Source organism: Leuciscus leuciscus, assembly GCF_965113295.1.
Source record: "Leuciscus leuciscus genome assembly, chromosome: 13".
NCBI classification, from domain to species: domain Eukaryota; kingdom Metazoa; phylum Chordata; class Actinopteri; order Cypriniformes; family Leuciscidae; genus Leuciscus; species Leuciscus leuciscus.
The window spans coordinates 14,881,300-14,905,249 of NC_138737.1; the positions used below are offsets into that span (position 1 = coordinate 14,881,300).

General features: G+C 37.4%; 2 protein-coding genes across 3 annotated transcripts in view; one reads left to right on the forward strand and one right to left on the reverse strand.

Moving 5' to 3' along the window:
• wasa (WASP actin nucleation promoting factor a) lies at positions 1-9,424 on the forward strand. 2 transcript variants are annotated; one of them, XM_082189387.1, is made up of 11 exons: positions 1-320; positions 1,578-1,718; positions 1,965-2,051; positions 4,220-4,316; positions 4,463-4,495; positions 4,575-4,610; positions 5,029-5,197; positions 5,280-5,458; positions 5,740-6,671; positions 8,248-8,356; positions 8,544-9,424. In XM_082189387.1, exons 1-11 carry the CDS (start codon positions 177-179, stop codon positions 8,594-8,596), a joined length of 1,980 nt encoding a protein of 659 aa, XP_082045513.1. In that variant the 5' UTR covers positions 1-176; the 3' UTR covers positions 8,597-9,424. The 2 variants fall into 2 exon arrangements, with proteins under 2 accessions (XP_082045513.1, XP_082045514.1); XM_082189388.1 differs by having other exon boundaries at positions 7-281.
• The window catches only part of sema3ga (sema domain, immunoglobulin domain (Ig), short basic domain, secreted, (semaphorin) 3Ga), an 18,843-nt gene continuing 4,315 nt past the window's right edge, over positions 9,423-23,950 (reverse strand). Inside the window, exons 3-18 of the mRNA XM_082189386.1 lie at positions 17,037-17,197; positions 16,837-16,899; positions 16,603-16,722; positions 16,415-16,508; positions 15,264-15,383; positions 14,981-15,126; positions 14,766-14,880; positions 14,518-14,587; positions 13,796-13,940; positions 13,386-13,608; positions 13,098-13,186; positions 12,930-12,971; positions 12,630-12,787; positions 12,408-12,475; positions 12,162-12,289; positions 9,423-11,375 (exon numbers count right to left, since the gene is read on the reverse strand). Coding sequence (XP_082045512.1) covers positions 10,980-11,375; positions 12,162-12,289; positions 12,408-12,475; positions 12,630-12,787; positions 12,930-12,971; positions 13,098-13,186; positions 13,386-13,608; positions 13,796-13,940; positions 14,518-14,587; positions 14,766-14,880; positions 14,981-15,126; positions 15,264-15,383; positions 16,415-16,508; positions 16,603-16,722; positions 16,837-16,899; positions 17,037-17,197 — 2,138 coding nt within the window. The 3' untranslated portion in view covers positions 9,423-10,979. The remainder of the gene's footprint in view (positions 11,376-12,161; positions 12,290-12,407; positions 12,476-12,629; positions 12,788-12,929; positions 12,972-13,097; positions 13,187-13,385; positions 13,609-13,795; positions 13,941-14,517; positions 14,588-14,765; positions 14,881-14,980; positions 15,127-15,263; positions 15,384-16,414; positions 16,509-16,602; positions 16,723-16,836; positions 16,900-17,036; positions 17,198-23,950) is intronic.

Here is a 23,950-nt window from a genome sequence, read left to right on the forward strand (position 1 = left end):
GCTTTTGTCTGCTGTTGCTGAGAGTAAGAACTAGGAAGAGAAACTCAATGCTCGCTGTTCAGACTAGTCACCGGTAGTGCAGAGGAGATCTCTCGTTCTCTCTCGGGGTCTCTTTTTTTCTTTCTCTCGCTTCGAGTGAAACTTTTTAACGGTTTGGTCCATGAGCATATGAGGCCATGAGGCGAACATCGAAGGAGAAAGGTCAGGAGAATGCGGGCTGCTCTCTGCTCAGTCCACAGGAGAATGAGAGGCTGGAGGATCTGCTGGGCAGGAGGTGTGTGGTAAGTTCAGAGGCCTTCAGTACAGAGACCAGAACTAAGGTAAATTTACACTTTAGAGGGAAGATGGAGTGTTTTTCATGATGAAATTCAGTCACATCTGTGCAAACAGAGGGCCAAAAGTTTGATTTAAATGCTTTTAAATACTTTTTTTTATGTGTGTGTGTGTTTGTGAAAATGTATGCATTAAGATATGGTGAATTCTGTAGACAAGAAATATTGACCATATTTTTTAGTTCTCCTTTTGAGAAGCTGTCATTGACTGAACTCTTTTTTTTAAATGTGTTTTCCCTCTCATTTATCTGAATTAAGAAGTGAAACATTTTCACCATCACTTAGACCATGTGAAAAAAACATCACACATTTTCTAACTTAGTTTAACGAAGAGTCACTTTTCACTTTTTTTTCACTTTTCAAAAAAAGACTCAAAAAAACAAAAAACAAATGTAATTGAAAAAAGTTTTCTTACAATATACAGTAAAAATGTGTAGATTTACCAGACGCGAAATGTAAAACTGCACGCTTAATGTAAAACAGTGTAAAATATGCACTATTCAGACAACATGTACTGTAACAACATACTGTTCAAATTATATCAGTAAAATGACAATTTCAGAACTCCCTGCGTGACGCATTTCAAATTATTGTATTTCCACATTTTTACTGTAAATTCACTACCCATTTTTTAAATACATTTTACGGATTTTTCAGTTAATTATTTCAAAAGAACTGCAGCCACATGGGAGCCTATACAGTACATCAAAGAAAGCTGTAGGTAAACCAGTATATCCAAACTCATTTCTCACTTCTGTATGTGGTTATTTATTTCTACTTCCTCTGATCATTCCATTATGACACATTCAAGACAGCCTGTCTGTTATTGGCGGCCATTTATGTAGCAGAAGCTTTTATCTAATATGCATACACATATGCACTGATTATGCAACCATGATGAAGTTGAACAATCAAGTTTCAGAAGACCTGTAGCCTTCCGTAGCCATTTTGTGGGTATTTTTGGTGCTGCTTGACTTTACAGTTAGTAAAAGCTTTTGTGATTAAAGGCAGAAAAGGTGTGAAATTTGTCCTCACTGCAGCTTGAACTGTGATCACTGAGAGGGGTACGACAGGGGAAGTTGCTTAAATACATTTCCTGTCACAGAAAAATGTTCTGCAACTTTACGTGTTTGCTCAGCGTTCATTAGTGAAAGTGATTCACAAACAATCATGCATGTGAGAATAATAGGCTTTTGTGAATGTGTGTGATGCTAAATACAGCCTTTTTTCTGGTTTTGTCTGCAGTCTCTGTCCTCAGCGGTTGTGCAGTTGCTTATGGCTGTTCCGAGCGAGCCGAACCGTTGGACACCTCAGCAATCTGGAGTAGTGTGTTTCGTCAAGGACAGTCATCAGCGCTCCTTTTTCATCCGTCTCTTTGACCTTAAGGTTTTGAGACCATTTATCTCTTATTGGCAAACATCGTGTTAACAGCATACACTAAAGAAATGCATTAAATCTAGTCATTATAATAATAATGATCACATTTTGCATGTGCACGTGTGAATTAAAATCTCAACAAACTGTTTCAAATATAAAATAAAAACAAACTTTCCCCTATAGTTCTGAACATTTTTGACCTGTGTTTGTCTGGGAGAAAACTAGGATGATCTCAGAGTTGTTACTTCTCTTCAGGCAGGGAAGCTGGTGTGGGAACAGGAAATCTATAACCAACTAATGTACCAAAGAGTCAGGCCTTTTTTTCACACTTTCCCTGGAGATGTAAGTACCTGTTGTATGTACACCAGTTCATGCCAACCTTGTGCGTTATATGCTCACTGTCATTATTACAAATGCTTTTAACATGTTTTCACGAAATAGCAATAGTATTATTTTTTTTGTGTGTGTGTGTGTTGAGGAAGTTTTTATTTCTCTTTCCTGTAAAGTTCATTTTGCGTATTAACAGCACTTCCTCATAGCACTGTCTACCACAAAACTGTCTGCCGGTGCACTTAGGCAGGCAAAAGGAGCTAAAGTTGCACACAGTATTTGCATGTATGATGAATTCACACAGTTGTTGCTGATAAACGGGCTAAATTTCTGGTTGGGTAGTTAACCACTGTAAAATACTTTCATTTTGTCTCTATTTTAACCATTGACTGAATGTAGGATATAAAAAATAAAGTCACGTTTTAGGTCCTTTAGTATGAGCAGTAAGCAGTAAAATAGTAAGAACTTAAAGTGGTAAAGGTAGAAGAACTGATAAACTGTTGAGCATGTTCAGTTTGATCACTGATGCTTAGCCCTGTGGAATTTGTTTGGATCTATGTAGGACAAACCATCCAAACTTAAACTTACTATCATTGCATCTGCTACTGAGCATGACCAATGGAAAAGCATTGTAGCGGGGAGGAATCTGGAGTAGAGGAATACCCATAATCCCTTGCACTTGAACCTTTAACCCTCGTGTTATGATGCGGTTCATTTTGACACATTTAGATGTTTATGTAAATAGGCCTACTGGTTAACCTGTTTTTTCTTCTTCTTGACATTTTTCGCGTTTTGGGTTATTAACTTGAAAATGCATGCATAGTTTCAACACGCTGATGTGTTTTGAGATATACACACATCATTTATATTATGTTTGTGATGTTCGTTTTTTTTTTACTACCTAATGAAGCTAAAGGCTGATTTCTACTTCTGAGTCAGACCTACGCTGTAGGCTACGGTTGGTTTACATTTACTCCTCTGCGTCCTTGTCCGTGTTGATGTGAGGGAGCATAAAACCTGAGGGACAGGGAGGGGTTCTAGCAGACCAATCACAGCGCTTGTGGTCCGCGTAGAATTGACGAGTTGTTGCATTTTTGGAGAGGTGCAGGTCAGGGTACACCATACTCCGTAGCTACGGCGTGAGTTTGACGCAGAAGTATAAATTGGGCTTAAAAAGGAGCTTTTTCCTACTTATACAAAAAAATACAAATTATACACAGATGGTATAAATGAGCTATCTCATGAATTTTTTTGTCTTTTTCTAATTAAGGGTCATGAGTATGCATGCAAAGTTTCAACACGCCAATGTGTAGTGAATTTTGCATACATCAATTTTTATACGATTTTGATGTCTATGGGTTAATTTGACCCATATGCAGCTATTTAAAAGCAACTACAGACACAAAATAACATTTCATATGGATGTCAGAGCTCTTCAACTCTATAGTCCTGAAGTGCCAGTGTCTTGCTAAATTTAACAACTTTTTATTTTCAAAGTTTGTGAAAACAAAACTGTCGGTCCCACTTTTTGAGCATGGACATGAAAATGACCTTTTTCCAACTTAAATTGTTATAAATTCAAACAATATATAAATTAATTATTATTTAATTAATAATAATTCATTTATTATTAAATTATCAAAAATATATAAAAAAACAATTAAGATACAAACTATTTTGCTTTTAACTCTTCAAGCTCTACATCAGAAATACAAAATAAATGGGACAGCTAAACATTTTTAGTGTTATTATTTTGTAACAACCTTTTGTTAATCTTTTTAATTTACATTCATGCATTTGCAAGCTGCCAGGGCTACTTTTCAAAAGTTTGCTAACTCAATGCTAATAGTGAGTTAGCATGATGCTACAAGCAACAAGTATAATCAGCCTTAATGTAAGCTACAGTTAGCAGAGCCGCCTTAACCTAATGTTAGGCCCCAGGGCTAAGAGGTTTTGTAGGCCCCCCATCCCCTCGATTTATAGAGTCTCATTTAAAAAAAGTGTAATATCTAGGTAATCTACATCACAAAATGCATTAGTTTCTTAACTTACCAGGTAAGCCTGTGCGGCCTTGTCAGTTAGTGTAATTTGACTCTGTTTGATTAACTTAACTGACTCATTCCTTAACATTTTTTGTTGTGAATGGACTTTGATATTCAAATATAAACTTCTCTCCTCAGGACTGTCAAGTGGGGTTAAACTTTGCAGATATAACAGAGGCTGAAAATTTCTTTGCTGTAGTGGAGGAGAAGATCAGCCAGAGAAATAGTCGCTTTGGTATTAAAAATATATATGTTCTTGCACAATATTTTGTTTAAAATGTTTTATGCCAATTCAACATAAACATACACAGGGTTATAAAGACAATCTAATAATGCGTCTCATTGAAAATATTTTTTATGCTTTCCTCTTATAACATAAAGAGAAACAACAGAGAAAAGGATCAGATTCTAAAGGTAAGAATCTCAGATTTTCCACAATCACTATATTATTTGAATTTAGTGCAAACCAAAGAAAATGTTTTTATGTTCTTAGATCGTAGAACTTTGCCACCGCTTCCTCGACCAAATGGTAAGTGATTTTTTTTTTTACACAAATATTTTTTCTTGTCCATTGGGATACTAAAAATCTCTGGATGTATGTTGAATGTTGTGCTTTTTAATAAGCCTTTTGTTTATTTGTAAAAAAAATAATAATAATTGCTTTGTATTGGAAAACCAGGCACTCTTGTCTAGTTCCTGTTGTTGTTTTAACTTAATTATTTGAAGTTTATATGGTTATTGTAAAATAATAAAAATCCTACATAAAAAAACAAACAATATCATGTCCAATAACAATACATTTCCACTAAATATTATCGTGCTTTATCTGCATCACAAGTTAACCAGGGGCATTGAACGTTCTGAAAACAACATCAACTTAAATTTTTCTGTTCAGTGATTTAAAATTGCATGAAATGTACTCAAAGTAATTGCATCTTAAATCACAGGCTCTGGTACTCCAACGTCTCCTGCCATGCCTCCAATGGTACCAAGTAATGTCCAGATCCAAATTACCTCTTCCAAATCAAAGAAAGAAAAGAAAGAAAAAGACAAGAAAAATAAGAAAAAAGGATCCAAACTGTTGAAGGGTGATATTGGAGCACCCAGTGGATTCACGTGAGTGAATAAGTGGACTCGCTTTAACCAAGATAAATGGCTTCCGTTGAGATGCTTATGTGTCGTTGTGTTACGACTTTAGGCATGTCGGTCACCTAGGCATGGGTCCAAACAATTTGGACCCAGACCTGAAGAAACTTTTGTCCTGCGCTGGGATCAGCGAAGCAGCCATGGACGATTCGGAAACCTCTCAACTCATCTATGATGTCATTGAGCGTTCAGGTGGAATGGAGGCTGTTAAAAAGGCTGTGTACGAGAAGGGTAAGTCACAGCTAACCGAGTTAAAATGTTGGATTTGTTTCATATTATGCCTCTAAGCCAGGGGTGCACAATCCTGTTCCTGGAAATCTACCTTCCTGCAAAGTTCAGCTCCAACCCTAATCAAATGCATCTGAACCAGCTAAATAAGATCTTCAGGAACACGGGATAATTACAGACAGGTTTGTTAGAGCAGGGTTTGCACTGAACTCTGCAGGAAGGTACATCTCCAGGAACAGGATTGGTCACCCATGCTCTAAGTGTATTGTTTAACATTCTTTTAGAGTCTACATGCCCTCCTGTTCCTAGTGGACATCGGGGTTCTCTTCCCCAAGTGCCACCCGGGTTCTCCTCAACGCCGCCGCCGCCACCTCAAGGTCGAATGGGGCCTCTACCACCTGTCCCAGGTCAAGCCTCTGCTCCACCATCCCATCGAGGTTCCCTTCCACCCACACCTGCGAGAGCAGTTCCATCACAACAAACAATAGAGGGCCGCGGTGGTCCTCCGCCAGCCCGATCTACAGCATTAGGGCCCCTGCCGCCTGTTCCTCCCGGTGGGCGTACTGGGCCCTTGCCTCAACCTCCAGGAGCCCGCAGTGCACCCTTACCGCCTGCACCTGGAGGTCGGAGTGGAGGCTTGCCCCCGCCACCTCTCCCAGGAGAACGTAGGGAGTCTTTAGCCCCCGTTCCAGGAAAGAGACCTGGAACTCAAGTGTCCGAAAGGCGAGGTAGCTTCCTGCCACCCCCACCTACTGAGGCAGCTCCCCCACCACTACCTCCAGGAACGAGGAACGCACCCTTACCCCCACATCCAAGAGACAATAGATTTTTGCCACCTCCACCCCAATCTGAAATGCCGCTACCTCCTCCCCCGTCTGATTTTTTCCCTTGTCCACCTTGTGAATCATTTCCTCCACCTCCACCTGAAGACTTTGCTGATTCTGTGCCTCCACCTCATACCTTTGAATCCAACTTTCCTCCCAGAAGCAATTCCTCAGGCTTTGCCCCGCCACCCCCTCGAGCCACAGCCAAACCCAGCGGAGGTGGTCCGCCTCCGCCACCTCCTCCTCCACCTCCTGCTGCTGCCCCTCCTCCAATGAATTTTGGAAGCAACTCCTCACCTTCCACTGGTCCACCACCTCCAGCATCCAGCAGTGGGGAAGTGGGTAGAGGAGCATTACTATCCCAGATACAATCAGGGTTGAAGCTCAAAAAGGTGAGTGTCTACACTTCCACGCTATCACTTTTGAACAATTGAATGTGTCCTGGCTGACTAAAGGTATTAATATCTTACAACAACAAAAAATCGTACTAACCCCAAACTTTTGAAAAGTTGGGGTTAGTAAGTTTTTTTGTTGTTGTAAGATATTAATACCTTTAGTCAGCCAGGACACATTCAATTGTTCAAAAGTGATAGCAAAGACATATGGGGCGCAAGTATCAAGCAAGTATCATGGGACATATACGCAAGTATCAAGCACGAAACGCAAGTAACTTTGTGGGCGGGTCTTGGGCGCTGTTGCTATTATACCGGCGGGATAAATGACTCTTGCGCCCGACGCAAATCTAAAATAGGTTGGTTTGAAGTAGCTTCATTATTCATAGGTGTGGTTTGGGCGTAACATCAAATAAACCAATCAGAGCGACATCTCACATTCCCTTTAAGAGCAGGCGCGCTTTTTCCATGGCGGATGGCTATTATAACGGCAGATTTGCCAGGCGCGGTTCACAGCCGAGGAGACCGACGTTCTCGTCAGGGCCGTAAAACACAGAGAAGTGACATTGGGGATGGAGAAACACACCCAAATTAGCTTGGGTTAAACAGGCATATAATAATTTGGGTAAATGTGTAAGCTAGATTTATGCCTATTTTTTCACATCTTCATGGACACAACAATGATTTCCCTCGTGTGTTAATATTTTTCCTTGTAATAATGTATGATTTGCAAAAATGAGAACTGCTGCTTCTGTGTAGATGAGAGAATCAAAGTGTATGTGTGTTGTGCATACGCTACATTGATTATGGCCAAGCATGCACCCTTCAAATAGCCTATGAATAACATGTGCAACGGGGGCGGAATTGTTTTCTAAACCTGCAAAATAGCACCAGGAGAACGTTTTCGCCGGAACACGCCTCCTCTTTTCGCTGAACCGCCCCCGGGAGCGCAAGTTCATTCCCTAGTTTACCGACGTGCGTCTGTGGAGGGAAATGTCCGCTGTGTGCGGGTGCAAAATAGGATTGATACATGCGTCGGTGTGCAAAGTAAATTGCGCTGGGTGCAAGATAGGGCCCACGATGTTACAAAAGTATATATTTCAGTTAAATGCTGTCTTTTGAACTTTATATTCATCAAATAATCCTGAAAAAAAAATCTGTCACAGTTTGCTCAAAGATATCTAATCAGCATATTAGAATGATTTCTGAAGGATCAAGTGACACTGAAGACTGGAGTAATGATGCAAAAAATTCAGCTTTGCTATCACAGGAATAAATATAATCAAATATTTAAAATTCTATAAATATATTTTTCACAATATGAATGTTTCTAATGTATTTTTTTTTTTATCAAATAAACATCTTACCGACCTCAAACTTTTGAACAGTAGTGTAAATATGTTATTTTGTTGAAGCAAAAAAGTCAAATTGGTGTTCAAAGCATGTGACTTTCTTACAAGATCTAAGCACTGATAAGGTTCCGGTTATGTTAGCTTCTCTTTATTAATAATGTTTGCATGTATGCCTTAAGCTCAACACTCTATACCAGCAATATACAGTAATGTCTCTTGTCCAGGTGACCGCAAACCAAGAACCCCCTTCACCTTCACTGGATTCAGGAGAAGGAATAGTTGGAGCTCTCATGATGGTGATGCAGAAGAGGAGTAAAGCCATCCATTCATCTGGTAACCACTCAAGATTATTTTATTTAATATAGTAAACTAATATAGTTAAAAAATGTGTACTTTTATATTAATATTTACACAATATATTATGTATATAATAATGTTCAGACATTAAGTTGATCTGCTGGATTCCGTTGTTTACGTATGCTGTGCCTTTTAACATTTTCTTCTTTTTAATATTTTGTAGATGAGGATGATGAATTTGATGACGAAGAGGAAGATGACGAAGAATGGGATTAATCCTGTTGTAATTGAAATATTTTCGATAGATGTACTTGGGCAGCTTAACATGTTTTTGAAGTTAAACAACACTGATCCAATGCATTTTCTCTAGGGATGCACTGATATTCAAATTCTGGCCACGTTAAACTGATAATTATTTTTATGTTAAGGTCGATAACCGAAAAAATGGCTGATATAAAAATTATATACTATTAATCATAAATAAAATAAAAACACTGATGACTGAAATCACGTGTTTAAAATGTTACAAGTGATTTTAGGCATCAAAACATTATAATATACAGTATAAAAAATGTATATTCATTTAGAGATTTGCTTTGACAGTGCTGTTAAAATTATATTACTTTTTAAAGTTTTACCTTCAGGGAGAGTTTGATGATGACAAAGATAATTAAAGGTAAACTAATGTAAAAAAAAAAAAAAAAAATCAATTAAATTAAATATCCTATATATATACAAACATATATTATGCATAGTGATCTAGTGAGCGCTCTCTAGTCTCAAGGGTTCTCAGTCTTTGTGAGTGTGTTTAATTCATTCAATGCAACAGAGCTATAGAAAGGTTATCAAAGAAACTGGAACAAGTCAATGTGAAATGTAAAGTTGATCTCTTACTCAAATGTAAACGTGCAAGGTCTATGTTGTTGTTTATAGTTGTGAAGGCATTGTCCGTGAATGACGGATGGTTAATAAAAGTGTACTATTAGATTTTTTGAGCGTGTTAATTAATCAGCTAGAGTTTATTCAATAATATAATGTTAATCAGTACTGAATGTATTTACCATATGTAAATATACTCAAATGTGAATAAAAAAAATGAATATATGGCTAGCAAATATTTGCTTTTTTATTTTTATTTTTTTCTTACAAGACATCAACATCTAAGAGCAAGACATAACATTGTCATTTACAACTGGACTATTCTACCATTCTACTAAAAAAGCACACAAATATTGTGAAATATTTCCAGTGTTAGATATTATCTGAGTGAACTTATTTGACCGATTGTATTTGCTTGAATGGTGATTTCTCAACCAGACAAAAAGCATGAAACTAAATGCACAGCATAAAAGTGTTATTTCCTTAACAAGTCAGTCATTTTGAATGCGTTTAAATAAATATAACAACATATCGAATTGGTCAATCATGCAAAAATGCCCTCCACCCTTATTCAGTATCCTTTAGCAACAAGTATCATCCAATAAATAATATTCAACTTCAAATAAATATATATTACAAATAGTGAGAAGCAGCCACAGTCACACAGACATGAAGGCAAGTAGTGTTCTTGCAGATTTTGGTGCCATTATTAACCCAGTTATTGGAATCAATACATATATAACTATCAAACATACATACACACATATATTACTTTTACAATTTCATAATCTGGATGGAACATTAGAAATTGCACTGGCCCACTGATTGAGTAATTTAACAATGAGTTTGTAGGCAACTTTGTTTTTCTGAATACAAGATAGTGGAACGTTTTCAAAGTTTATGAGATAATATCCTCTTTAAATGTGCTTTACAGTTTATTGGTTGATTTTTACTTTAATTAAAGCCAGTATGTAATGACTGTATCCTGAAGGTCATATTTGTGAGGTTAATAGAAGTTTACACCTGTTTATAATACTGAAATGCTCAGTCATAAATCAACACTGACTACAATCTCAGTACAACAGACGAATGGTCAGGTACTTTAACTTTGGAGCAGTGAATGAATGTAGGATTACATACAGTGACTCTAAAAAGTGAATGCTATTGCATTAGATAACAAAATATTAAGCCATGTGGTAAATTTCAATTAATTGTGAAAATTTACTTTTAAATATTTTTTTACTTGAAATTTGAACACTGTAAAAATGTATTTCCAAAATAAATTTTAATCATTTTAAAAAGTAACTTCCAAATATTTGGAGCCACTGTTCATTAATTAATTAATTAAATTAATTTGGTTAATTTTGAACACTGTAAAATGGTCAATTTATTTTGGACACATACAAATTAATTTCCAAATATATGGAGCCGCTGTTCACAAATTTTGAACACTGTAAAGATTTATTCATTTTCAAGTGTCCAAAAAATAATTACTTTTGAATATTGTAAAAATGTTATATTTTTAAATTGTCCAATAGTGTCCAAATACTTTTTGGGGCCACTGTTCAAAAATTATCCTATTTAGGTACATGTGAAATGAATACATTTTTGTTTTTAAGTGTCGCAAATTCCGATTCCTTTTAAACACTGTAAAACGTGTCCAAACGGTCCAAAAGTGTCCAAATACTTTTAGGTGGCACTGGACATGAACTAACCTATGCAAGTCCATAAACTGCTCGGAACAAGGTGACGAACAGGTAACTGTCTTTTCCTCTCCTCCTCACTCCCCACTAGCCTTCAGTGCTTCTGTGTGTCTGCGGTTGGCGCGTTTAGGGAGGTCAGCCTGAGAGTTCCCCCCGGACGTCAGCTGCTCCCAGTAGGACTGGCAGTACTGCTGAATCAGACGCATTTCAGACTCCAGCAGGAGTGCTGGGGTAGGACGTGCAGGGTCCTGTTGATGGTCTTTGTGATGGCTCCTCGAAGCCTCTTCCTCTTCATCGGGGGTGGTGAGGGCTACAGCGATGTCCCGGTCCAGGATACGTAAATAGACACGAGCCAGCGTGTGTTTGAAGTTATTTTCTGTGGCCAGGCAATGGTATTGGCCTGCATCTGCTTTGGTGAGAGTTTTCAGAAGGACCCCCTGAGGAGTCTTAAGAACTTCCCCGTCTCGATTTAGCTGTAAACATAGTCAGAGCAATGTGCAGTTATAATCTGAATACATGCTACTGTTAAAAGTTTGAGGTTGGAAAGATTTTTTTAATGTTTTTGAAGTCTTTCATGCTCACCAAGGTTGCATTTATTTGATTTAAATACAGTAAAAACAGTAATATTACGAAATAATGGTTATAGAAATAGAAATAACTTTTCTATTTTATGCTGCTTTGGTGCTCAAGAGACATTTCTTATTAAGGTTTCCATCCACATATTTTTTTGCGAATTTTGTGATATCGCATTAAAAATAAACGATGGATGGAAGTGCCAAGATGCGCATACATTTTAAAAATGCGCATTAAAAACGTACATTACGGATACATTTTTTATCTGATAAGTTGCCATTTGAGTAAACAACGATGGAAACACATTTACCAATTAAATCCCTCGATGCACAACAAAAAACTCATGTGACTTTGCCTCAACAGTGGATGTGACTGTATCATTGCACAGCATCTCAAATGTTGTCTGATTTGAATGATTTGGTTGACATGATAGCGTTCACAAACATCAGGCATCCGGAAGCAAGATGACATTGGGTTTCGTCATTTATTATGTATGAAAAAAAGAGCCACAGTGCTCGATTGCAGCAACTTCCATTTTTATTACTAATTCATTTCTTACTGACCCCAAACTTTTGAACAGTAGTGTGTATTAACCAACAAAATGAAAATGTTAATATATAATAAATGTTTTATTTGGCTGGTTAGTGACTGGTGGTTTGAAATAAAGTAAAAGCATGAAATCGTACCACTTTTCGTCTGCCCTCCTTCTGGTAGAGCCATTTGATAGTGGCCTGGGGAGAGCGCGGCACGCACTCCAGAAATGTGCTGCTACCCTCCACCCCGAACTGAACTTTCTCCTTCAGTCTCCTCTCCACTAGTAGACACAGTAAAAGATAACAGTCATATGCTGAGTCCTATTACACAAATACATCAGACTGACCACATTATAATCCTGCAGGCTGATATTTGTTGATGAACCGTGTTTTTGTTACCTTTGGCATTGTAGCCCCGGCACTGACGCAAAGGGTCACCGTGTTTAACGTCCTGCCTTCTGCTCCTCCTGAATGAAATAATACGAAAATGATATAATTAAACTCCACATCAATTTACTGTCCTATGAAATGGAACTCACATAAGCCCCTTATAGAATGTTTTAATAATCTTCTCGTCATGATTCAGTTGCGCAGTATGTGCAATTTCAAAGGTTCTCTGACCTTTTGGTGGCTTGTGTAAAGGCAGAGCAGTTATCTCCATCCCAGGCACAGTAGGGGTCTCTGGCCAGACAGCAGTCCGAACAGGCCTTTCCATACACTCCACAGCGGTGCAAAGACATCTGGGTAAGACCTGCCTCGGAAGATACGTACAGCTGTTGCTGAAAAAAAAAAAAACAGAAGGAAAATATTTTAATGCCATACTACAGATTTCTGTAATAATTTTTTTTTTTTATATATATGTACTCCTAAAGGCTATTATTTTTAGAACTCTTTTTTTAACATTTTATTTTTGACTCTTACCCGTTTGGCCGATATGTGCATTGTTTTGACAGCAGCAGGTGTCTGTTAATAAAAAGGAATTAGAAAAGCATACTTCATTATATTTGTGTGTTATATTATGTAATGTAATTTTATTATGTAAATGTATTCATTTATTTTAATATAACATTAAAATTCTGATATATTTACCCTGAAAACTTCCACTTCCTCTAAAGTGAGCTCTTCCATTGTGGTGGGATCCTTGGGCAGGACTATAACTTTCTGGACCGTACCATGATCTGTAGGGTGACAGAAAAGTGATACAGTTTATACAATATGTTTATCAGAATCTGCATCCAACATTTCATTTCTAAAATTGATAGGATTAATTTTTATCTCATGCCGACTTTAACAACTAGGCTGTCTGTACACTATCCAAAGTTTTACAGATTCAAGAAACTTGACTAATTTTAGCAAATCAGAGGATGCAAGTCTCACCCGTTCCCAGAAAGAGAACCTCATATCGGCCATCCACAGCATCCACCTGGTCCACTGCAATAGTAGTAAAGCGATAGTCTACACCAGAGCGCACCACCAGAGGGCGCTTGTGAATGGGATACACAGGGTGGTACATGAGAGGATGAGCACGAATGAAGTTAACCGCTTCATCTGAGAACTCTTTTGTGGACTGAAGACCCGGTGTGAATGTGCCTCCCGGACACTAATGCGGGAAACAGATGGAGAGTCAGTCAGATAAATGTACACCCATGTAGCCTCCACAATAAAAGATCATAGGCACTATAAAATGGATGATAAGCAGCACGCAAGCATTTTATGCTATAACAAAAATTTTGGGTGAAATGACCAAATTTTCATGATGCTTGAGAGAAAAATGTACTGAAACTCACCGTTCCCGGACGAGGATAGGGAATCTTCCCTGTGTATGTAGTCCACTGGTAGTTGTGTCCGTGTTTATGGGCGAAAGGGCCATTAAAGACATTTCGGATATCAGCCATTGAGTAGACACACACGGCTGAGCCTTTAAACACAGAGCTAAGAGACAAGAACAAGACAGATGACTAAAATATCACAGATCCAGAAACAAAGGGGAAGAAAACAGATTGGAGGGTTAAAACACAAAAAGAAGTTTATAAAAAAGTCCGAAATGACTATTATTTGACATTATCACTGCTCCAAATATGCCTGCTTCCGTACTATATAATAGGCAAAAAAAGAAAAGAACAGTATGTGAGCCGAGTAGTATATACAAATTCATAGTATTCATAAGACTACTTCTTCCGCCGAGATTCGCGAGAAGTGCGCGTTCGATGGACACTTTACTATCCCATGAGGTCACGGGAGAGGATTTGTGAATGGAGGTGAAGCGACGCAACTGACGCTGTTGGTCACATGACAATGACAACATGGCGGATGTAGTACATCCAAATTTAATTCACAATACGCACGTTCATACTATATAAAACATACTTTTTGAATGATCATGAAGTAAGTTTCAAGCCAAATGTAGTACCTACTATACAATATGCGATTTTGGACGCAGCATATGTGTTGATCTGAAGATATATAGAAGAAGATGTATAGATGTATAAATGAAAAAGCAGGTGTGTACCCAGAAGTTGAGAAGACGCCATAGACCACAGGGTTTCGTTCATCCTGGGCAGGTTGGATAAACACATCCCCTGGAGTGAAGGAGAAAAAAATGTGTCAATACTCAGACATCTCTGGAAATACAACAGCATTTGCTATATCTGAAATACTTGGCGTATTTAACACCACTAGATGGCACAATAATCTCAAAACTGCTTCACAAATTGGAACACTACTGTTAAATTAACTTGGAAAGAAAACCGCACTCACTCAGTTCATCAAAGAAGGTTTCCACCCCATCATCTCCCATCACAGAGCACACCAGCCTGGCCTTCAGAAAAGTCGTCCATTTGTTCACAAGAGACTTCTGTCCGCCCTCATCATTCTGTGAAGAAAAACACACAGCTGTTTATTGACTGACTGAACTGTGAACTGCTTCCTGTGCACCTGCGGTCTCTGGTTACGTGAAGCAGGATATTGCTCACCAAGCACACGCGGCCCACTCTGGCCAACACACTTGGGCTCGCTCCTCCCCCCGAGTCCAGGCTCTTCTCACGAAAGAAGAAATAGAGCTTGTCGTCGTTCTTCTCTGAGCTGTCAGGAATCTGTTTCATGTGAACAAATACAGGTTCTAGGAAATAAACAGAGTGTGCATGTCACATCCATCCAAATATTTAAATGGAAACTAAAACAGCTGAGCAAATATTTATTGTCAATCTAATTAAATTGACATCTGCCAATTCAAATATGAACAGCAGAGCTATTTACCATTCAGCCACCTAGAGTCATACTGCTCTGATCTCACAGCTGGCCGGCTCCCCATGGTCCTGAAGATGCCTGGATCACTGCTCATGAAGTCCACCGGCACTCCTGCATACAGGTTTCCATCTAGGGGTAGGAGAGGTGATAAATTAATTCATGAGTGCAAGCGAAAGCTTCATGTTTCAGATGATTTTGTAAGTTTGGTGATCTGTTTACACATTAGACAGGATATTTAACCTTCGATAAGTTCTGTTGATCTTTCATGCTTTACTGAACATCAGATAGGGATACATTGGAGACTCCCATATTTACCAGCATGGCTTTTAGTAAAATATGCTTATGGTAAATTAAAATGTATAATATTGAATTATTATATTTGTGGTGTCATGTTGTGGCCATTATGTGAACTGCACTCCCAATATAAAGTATTGTTGTAAGGATACCACAATATTCTTTATAAATACATGGGCTAGACTTAATTGATGTCACAAAGCATTTTATTTATTTAAAGTAATCGTTAAATTACGTAGTAACAGCAAAGCCAAAACCTTATCGCAGTCAAATATATCTATTATGACCTGAATCAGCAATGTAAGCAAATGTAAAATGTAAATATCAGTAAGGATTCTGATATTATCATTCTGTTATATGTTATGATTCTGTAATTTTATATGTTGTGATTTTTGTGCTGTTATGTTCTGTTATTTTGTGATCCTGTTATGTTATGATATATTATGTTATGATTCTTTTATACTATGCTATGTTCTGATTTTATGTCATGTTAAGATATCTTATGATTTGGTTATGTTATGATTCTGTAATGTTAAGTTAAGATTTTGTTCTGTTTTGATGTTATGATTCTTTTACACTGTTATGTTAAGATTCTGTTAAGTTCTGATGTTATGAATCTGTTATGTTATGCTATATTATGTTCTGGTATGTTACGATGATTATGTTATGTTATGATTCTGTTGAGTTATGTAATGATATGGCATGTTATATGTTATGATTGTTATGTTCTTCTATTTTGAGGATTGTTTGATAAAATGACAGATGACAACAGTTGCTACAGTAGGATTGGCTATTAATGTGCTTAGTGAAGGATCGATTACATAAAATCTAAAAGTGATATAGCATCTTCATTAATCGTTTCTTACTAATCAGGGCAGCGACATTCTCCTGGTTTGGATCGTAAGAGCATTTTCCCTTCCCAGAGTCCACATAACCAGGAATCAGCCTGAAGAGGTAGTCCTGTGGACATCAGAGCAGCGAGAGCATTTGGATTTTATCACTGCAGATTGTGTGTATATACGAGTATATACAGTGTATTTATGTCTGTGTGTACCTCAGCTCTCCAGCCTCTGTTGATGAAAGTGCAGATGGGTTTATAAGCTCCTGTGCCGCAGGTGTACAGGTGAGTCCTGTTCCACGGCTCAATCAGACGCACAAAGTTAGCGCACTCTCCCTGAAAAAACACACACACAACTGTTAAAGAGATATTGGTCAGAACAAGTCTCGCATTCTATTTAGTGATTCAGTTACTAGGATGGTTTGATTAAAATAACTGATGTAAACTCACATGCCTGCCTTTCCCAGTCATCTGACACTCTCCCTTTCTCTGAGCTGGAGCTGGCCAGTGGATCTACAGACATAAAACACCCACAGCATTATGACAAGAATTCACTGACACTTCAATTCTTCTGGGGTCAGTGTTGGGGTGACAATTGCTTCATGTTATTTTGTTGTGAATGGAATTGATTCATTTGAATCATCCCTTACAATGAGAGGCTCTTTGTTGATGTTTTGCATGTCCAGAGAAACCAGATATTCGCGGCTGCCCAGGTACAACCGCCCCTGGTCTGGGTCAACGTGCAAGATCCGGTAGTCACTGGTGTTGAAGGAGAAACTGAAAGGCCTTGCTGTCCGAGTGTCCATCAATTCTGATGAAAGACAAAAGAGAAGCATAGGAAATAAAATGATGAATCCTGTTTATATAACTTTTTTAATTAACTTTTTTAATTTTAATATATTTTAAAATGTAGGCCTAATTTATTCCCGAAGTTTTAGCAGCCATTACTCCAGTGTTCAGTCATTCTAATATGCACATTTGGTGCTCAAGAAACATTTTGATTTTGAAAATGGTTGTAAATTTTTTTCAGGACTCAGGAAAGTACATATACATATATACATATACACATGCATGCATACATACATACATATATATATATATGTATATCATGTTTTTTTAAAGTGACTCACCATAATAATAGCCCCTTAAATAATAATATTAATCATATGAATTATTATGCTTAATTAGAACACTTTTCTGGCTGCATTTGGTGTCAGTAATGTGTTTTTGAGCCTTATTGTGAGGCAGTAAAGGTACTTAAGACTATAATAGTGTTTCATCTATAGGGGGTGCTCTTAACTCTCTCTTCATGCATCTGCTATCTGAAATCCACACGCGCTAACTAAACACAGTTCTGTGGGCATTTCCTTTTTCCAGATGAAATCGTTAAAATAAAAATCTTGTAGTAGCAGTGTTCTGGGCCGCCCCTCTTCAGCGAGCTCTTCTTGAAGGTGGAAGGAAGAGCCGAGAAGTTGGTGGCTCTTGGGAGCAAACTGCACTTAACACAGTTCCAGAAACATTTCCTGAGTGCCAGCAAATAGAAAACCCCTTCCACATGTGGGCTAAGTATTCAGTCTCAAAGGCAAAGATTAAAATGAAGAACTTCAGCGGAGTTAAAATGAACCGTTTACTCAGACATTCTGTCACAGGGCTTCAAAAGAACGCCAGACCCTGATGCAAGAATTGCAGTTAAAGTTGTGTGAATGTTTAACTGCGTAGACTTGTGTCGGTTATGAATTATGATTAGATGATTTCAGGCCTGAAAGAGACGCCAGCATCTAATAATAAAAGATTTTTCCAAAACTGAAATTCTGTCATAAATTCCTCACTCAGGATGAATAGAAACAGATTTAAAACAAACTGTTCTTTTCTATTTGTTCCCCTAAGCAGGATCAATCTGACACACACACACACACACACACACACACACACACACACACACACACACACACACACACACACACACACACACACACACACACACACACACACACACACACACACACACACACACAATTGCATGCTCTCCTTTGAGGATGAAGTCCTGTAGCTCTTTCACAAGCTACATTCATAGATGACTAATTATACATCTGATCCTGACTAGATTCATCCACATCATGAACGTCCTGTTATACTAAACTGTTATGCAATACACTACCATTCAAAAGTTTGGGGGTCAGTAAGATTTTTCAGCGATAATGCATTAAATTGACATTGAAATTGAAATATTTCCATTTTAAGTAAAATATGTTCTTTTGACCTTTCTATTCATCAAAGAATCCTCAAAAAATGTATCATGGTCCAACAAAAACATTATGAAATATGTTTTTCCTGAGAGATGTGTTTTCTCACCTTACAGAGCAAGTATAAAAGCAACATTTTCTAAGGCTTGCATCTTTCTGTAAGTCAGTCAATGCAACACTTTCTTTGTGTATTATCAAATCTAAACGAATGTAAGAGTGGGTTAAAAAGTGTGTCTGATGAGCTTTTAAGGGCAGAATATTTCAAGCACTGTCCTACTGGATCGCAGTGCCTGTAAATGTTCTGAGCGTTCGAATGGAGCTTAATACAATCTCACTTACATTGCAGTGTAAGGCTGCCTTTAACTGGCACAAACCAGAACTTGAAATTACAAGAGGGGAACCAATTTGACATTGAGTTTTATCATCCTTCCCTTGGACGATCATCCGTACGGATGTTTACACACCCACGGAAATGTTTAGGCACAGGAAATGTGGGCATTTTGATGGCGACTTTAATGTTGTACAAGTAAATATATGTTTAAGTGTGTCTCTGTGAGTGTGTGTTTACAGGATGCTCTGGAGATGGTGCTAAAATAACCGCTAATGATCGGATATCTGTTGGACACGGAACTGGGTGGGCAAAAGGGAAAGAGTTTGTGTACAATCCTGTTCCCCTCTCTTCCCTTTACCGTCAGGAAAGAACACCGGACACGCCACCACTGCCAAACCTGCAGTGGACCAAAGTGGACACAGCAAAGAGTTCATAACAATCACGGGTGAAAGACGCTGGTACAAAGGTGAGGCACGTAAAGTCTAGTGATACAACATCCTGCAGGAAGTCTTTGTTGTGAGCAGAATTCAGCAGGGACTCAATACAGGGACTCTCTAGTGTACTTTCAAAATATAACTAAACATAATACAAATTAAACATTTTATGAGATAAAAACGTATTATAACTTAAAATATTTTATTAAAATTATGAACATTTTATTTGCTTAAGTAAATTATTCACATTTCTATCAATATTATGTAAAAAATAAATATTTTTAAATATTTGTATAAATGTTTATACAATATATTATATATTATAATATTATATTAAAATAAAATTTCAAAGTTAGTTACTCAGCACACAATAGCATCATATCTTTAAATGATAATAATTATAAGTCATTTTCAATAATTATAGGTGCTCTAAGCAATGTCACACGTTTTTTAGGCCGAAACATTTTGTCGTAACATACAGCAAACATCTCCTCACTATATGCTAGCTGCCTGTTCCCTGAACACACTGTAAAAAAACGCGGTCTCTGTAGACAGCCCAGGCTCCACAAACGGCAACAAAAACAAATTGGCCCAGCCTGGACCTCGATACATAACAAACAGTGTTCCAGCCAGTAACCGACAAGAATGATTTGGGCGTGGGGGTTGGGGGGTTACTGCGCGTGCACATGAAGGGGATTGTGGGGAGTGGAGGAGAGAGAAGCATGAAGAGGGAAGTTAGCTACGACAACGAAAACGACTAACGTTAGAATTATATTCTCCTGAATTTTGATATGGCCGACGCACGGCAAAAGAGACGACGTTACGATGAACAAATAGCAAAGAAGAGGGAAAAGGAAGCGCAGAAGGGAGGGGGAGGGGACGGGATGAGGAGGAGGGAGGGTCGAGCTAGCCTCCGTTTTGTTTAACAATACTTCGAACGTCAACAATAAGTGACGTCACCCAACATCGCTTAGAGCACCTTTAATTATTTAATCAGCGTATCACAATCTGAATAAATTATTAAATTGATCGACAGCCGTAGTAAAATGCATAATCATAAGGTAAGGTTACACACTGGACGCACTAGGGACATTGTAGAATATCGCGTTCCTCTTTCACTCTTTCTGCCAGTTTCTCATAGTCTCTAATTGGGTACACTTTCTAGAATTACACAAAGACCTTCCCTCATCTGCAGGCGCCTCCGAAACAAAGACCATCCCGCTGGCAAACAATGAACAATCCATCTCAGATAACAGAAAATAGAAAGGCCAATGAGACAAGTGGATTTTTCCGCCCAGCTATCCTGGATGTGAAGGAGAGGGTGGAGTCGAGGGTGAGAGGGGGTTTAATAGTGGAAGGGGAATCTTTCCTGGCGGGAGCAAAATACATGGCAAATGAGGAAAATGGCCACGCAGAAACGGACTGGATCAGAGCCAAAGAGTTTCAGTGGAATTACAGGGACGGGTGATGAAAGACGAGACAAAGCTAACAATAACTAGCTAGATCCAAATTACTGAGGGTGTATAATTCAGCCCGGTCATCTCTTCAATTAGGTTTTATCAGGGCACAAGCAGGAGGAATATGAGCCCGGGGCAATTGGAAATATGAAACATGAGGTGATTGATATCTGAAACAGCTTTTCTTTTTTCATGAATCCTGTTAACATCCTTATGAATTTCCTTCAAGGCACTTTTAACCCACATCTTGATTGGATTGTTTGTGAAGAACAGGAAGGTCAATTGAATTCTCAAAATCTCAAGGGTCACTAAGAATTGAGGCATAGATTCACTATAAAATAGAAGAACCTCTATTTACTGGTTATGAGGCAATGAATGTTTCCTTATTGTCAGTTGTCCCTAACCATCATCAGACCATTTCACGTCCCACCTTATGTTTTCCTGTAACAAAACGAGGGCTGCAACAATAATACAATTCTAGGTAATAACCAATAAATAACCAGCAAAAATTATTTTTATTTTTTTTTGTCTATTGTTTTTGGTCTAAATTTTGTCTAAATTTTAAAACCGATTGTTTTAGTACAAGTAGAAAATAAATAAATAAATAAATAAAAAGAATACATGTAAAAATGTATTCTGAGATTTGGTAAAGATTAGCCTACATTTAACAGTGTTATTAATTTTTTTGTGCTTTTAAAGTTTAACTTTGAGTGTTAGATGATAGCAAAGGTCATCTAAATATAAAAATATTGAATTAGTGTTTAATATTGACTGATGCCAACAAATTATATTATTTAAATAAATTATTTAAAAAACAAATTGGTTAACCAATTAACAAATATGGTGCCAATATTGTGTTCCTTACAAAGAATAAAATGAGATGAGAAGTTTGAAATAAAACATTTGTCAATTCTAGAAGGTTCACTAGAAGAGATAAATTGGTCAGTTTCCAAGCTCGAGTCCAAGGAGAATGTGAATCGTCAAACAGGTCTGGACACAGCTCTTGTTCTTTGAGTTTACACAGAGCAAGTTTTCTGAGGAAAATTATTCCAGAAATATCTTTCTCAAAATTGCCAAATGACCTAAAAACAACTTTAGAATATTCAAAGAAAGGCCAACAATGGTAGCTCTGAGTGCTAACTTGAGTCAAGTCAGCTTTTTATGTAGGTCATAGTTATTGTACCATAGCAAAGAATGAGGCCCCACAGAAATGACAAACTAAAATAGAATGACTTGGGGGAAAATGTGGCTATTGGAAAAAAGTTGTTTACAGTCCAGCTGGTACAAAACAAACAAATCCGAATTTGTGCTTATATTCTGGTGGGATGCTGTATTTTGATGTTCACCGCTGTTTTTAATCTCAGAGTACTTTCCAAACAATCATGCGCAGGGTTATAATCCCACATACATGAGAGACGGGCCGCTCTATCATCTTTGGGGTAATTATGTGGCACAGTGGTATTCGCCGCTCCACATTCAGCTTATTCAGAAGAAACATTATATGAGAGGATTCCTCTTAAGTGATTCACACTTTTAATTCCTGTTTACATCAGGCATGTGTGTTAAGCAGCCCATATTTCAACCTGCTCCCAAATTTTAATTAGAGGGGCTGTGTTACATGTGGATACATGTATGTATTAGTTGTACTAATGTGTGTGTATGAAGTGACTGCATGAATGTGTATTGTGTTTGTCAAGAACTGTGGTGACAGTTAGCTTGACAGCTGACAATGACTATAATTGTTCAAAATGACTTTGATTTTGACCTTATATTGCATACTCTTTGAAGACGTACAATTATCAGATGAGGATGGTGGGAAAGAGTGTGGGAATATCCCTCATAACTTCTCCACAACAAGGCATTTGTGTCAGATTCTCCTTAAAGAGAAAGATACTAAAAGATCAAAATAAATAAATGAGAATAGCAAACAAGGAAAAGATGAACCGATGTAAAAGGAACTGAAAACCTTACATAAGGAGTTAAAGCACTGGTTCTTGAAACATCTATATCTGCCATTAGATTTTAGAATATCAACATATCCAGTATGAAAATAATAAGGGATGATCACTAGAATGTTCTTAACACAAATGTCATTTAATTTTCTCTATATAAAAACAATGACTTTGTTCTTTGACTTTGAATTATGACCCCTAAAACCACCTGTCCTCAGATTCAATACTTATTATATTTAGATATATATTAAACTTAAGTCAAATATAAATATAAATGCATGTTAAAGTATATTTATGTAAAGAAAGTAATAAATGTACTTTTATAGTCTTGTACATTTATAAGGTTTCCCTAATTTATAAACACTGTGATTTCACTGTTATTTTTAATAGAAAATGCTTAAACATGACTACTGCATTTAATATATACTATATAAAACAAAAATCTTATCTATTTAGCTATAATAAATATTTGAAATAACAATACACATTATTTTTGTATCTGACTGTGCTGACAAATAATGAATGATATCAAAGCTAATGTTTGAAATCTAGGAAATGACAAATATTACTATGAGCTCTTGAATTTTTGAACAATAAACAATATACAGGAATCGGTGGTTCTCTGGAATACATGTACCACAGCTCAACCGAGCTGACAACATCCACCATTTGTTTTCAGCCAAGAACTGGACAGGAAACTATCCAAACACATTTATTATGTGTGTGTATGTGTGTGTGCGTGTGTGTAATTAGCAATATTTTGGGAATAAAAATGTTCTTACAAACTAAAAAACTTCCTACATGCATCCAAGTACATCCTGGATACATGATTCATACATAAAATAAATATTTTGGGTTTTTTTCTAAAAAGGTGCGTCCTAATTCGCATACTTATGCATACTATTCTTTGTTGTTTTGTAGTATAAATAGTCCAAAAAATTTCAACAATAAGAAGTGCTCTTCAAATACCCAGATGATGCACTTATTTACACGAAAAAACAAACACTGTCTCATTTCAAAGACTGCACCCTCCGGAGGTCGCATTTGTCGGACGAATATGTCATTGCGGCTGCTTCGTTTCAGAAAAGTAACCATTACAATCCAAAGCATAAAGACATTACAACAATTTCTGATTCACAAGGAATAA

Excerpts from the sequence above, each read along its gene's own strand:
- wasa (XM_082189387.1), top strand. The coding sequence starts at position 177 with ATGAGGCGAACATCGAAGGAGAAAGGTCAGGAGAATGCGGGCTGCTCT. Across the intron at positions 4,496-4,574 it reads AAAAGGATCAGATTCTAAAG|ATCGTAGAACTTTGCCACCG; the intron begins GTAAGAATCTCA and ends TTATGTTCTTAG. Across the intron at positions 6,672-8,247 it reads CAGGGTTGAAGCTCAAAAAG|GTGACCGCAAACCAAGAACC; the intron begins GTGAGTGTCTAC and ends TCTCTTGTCCAG.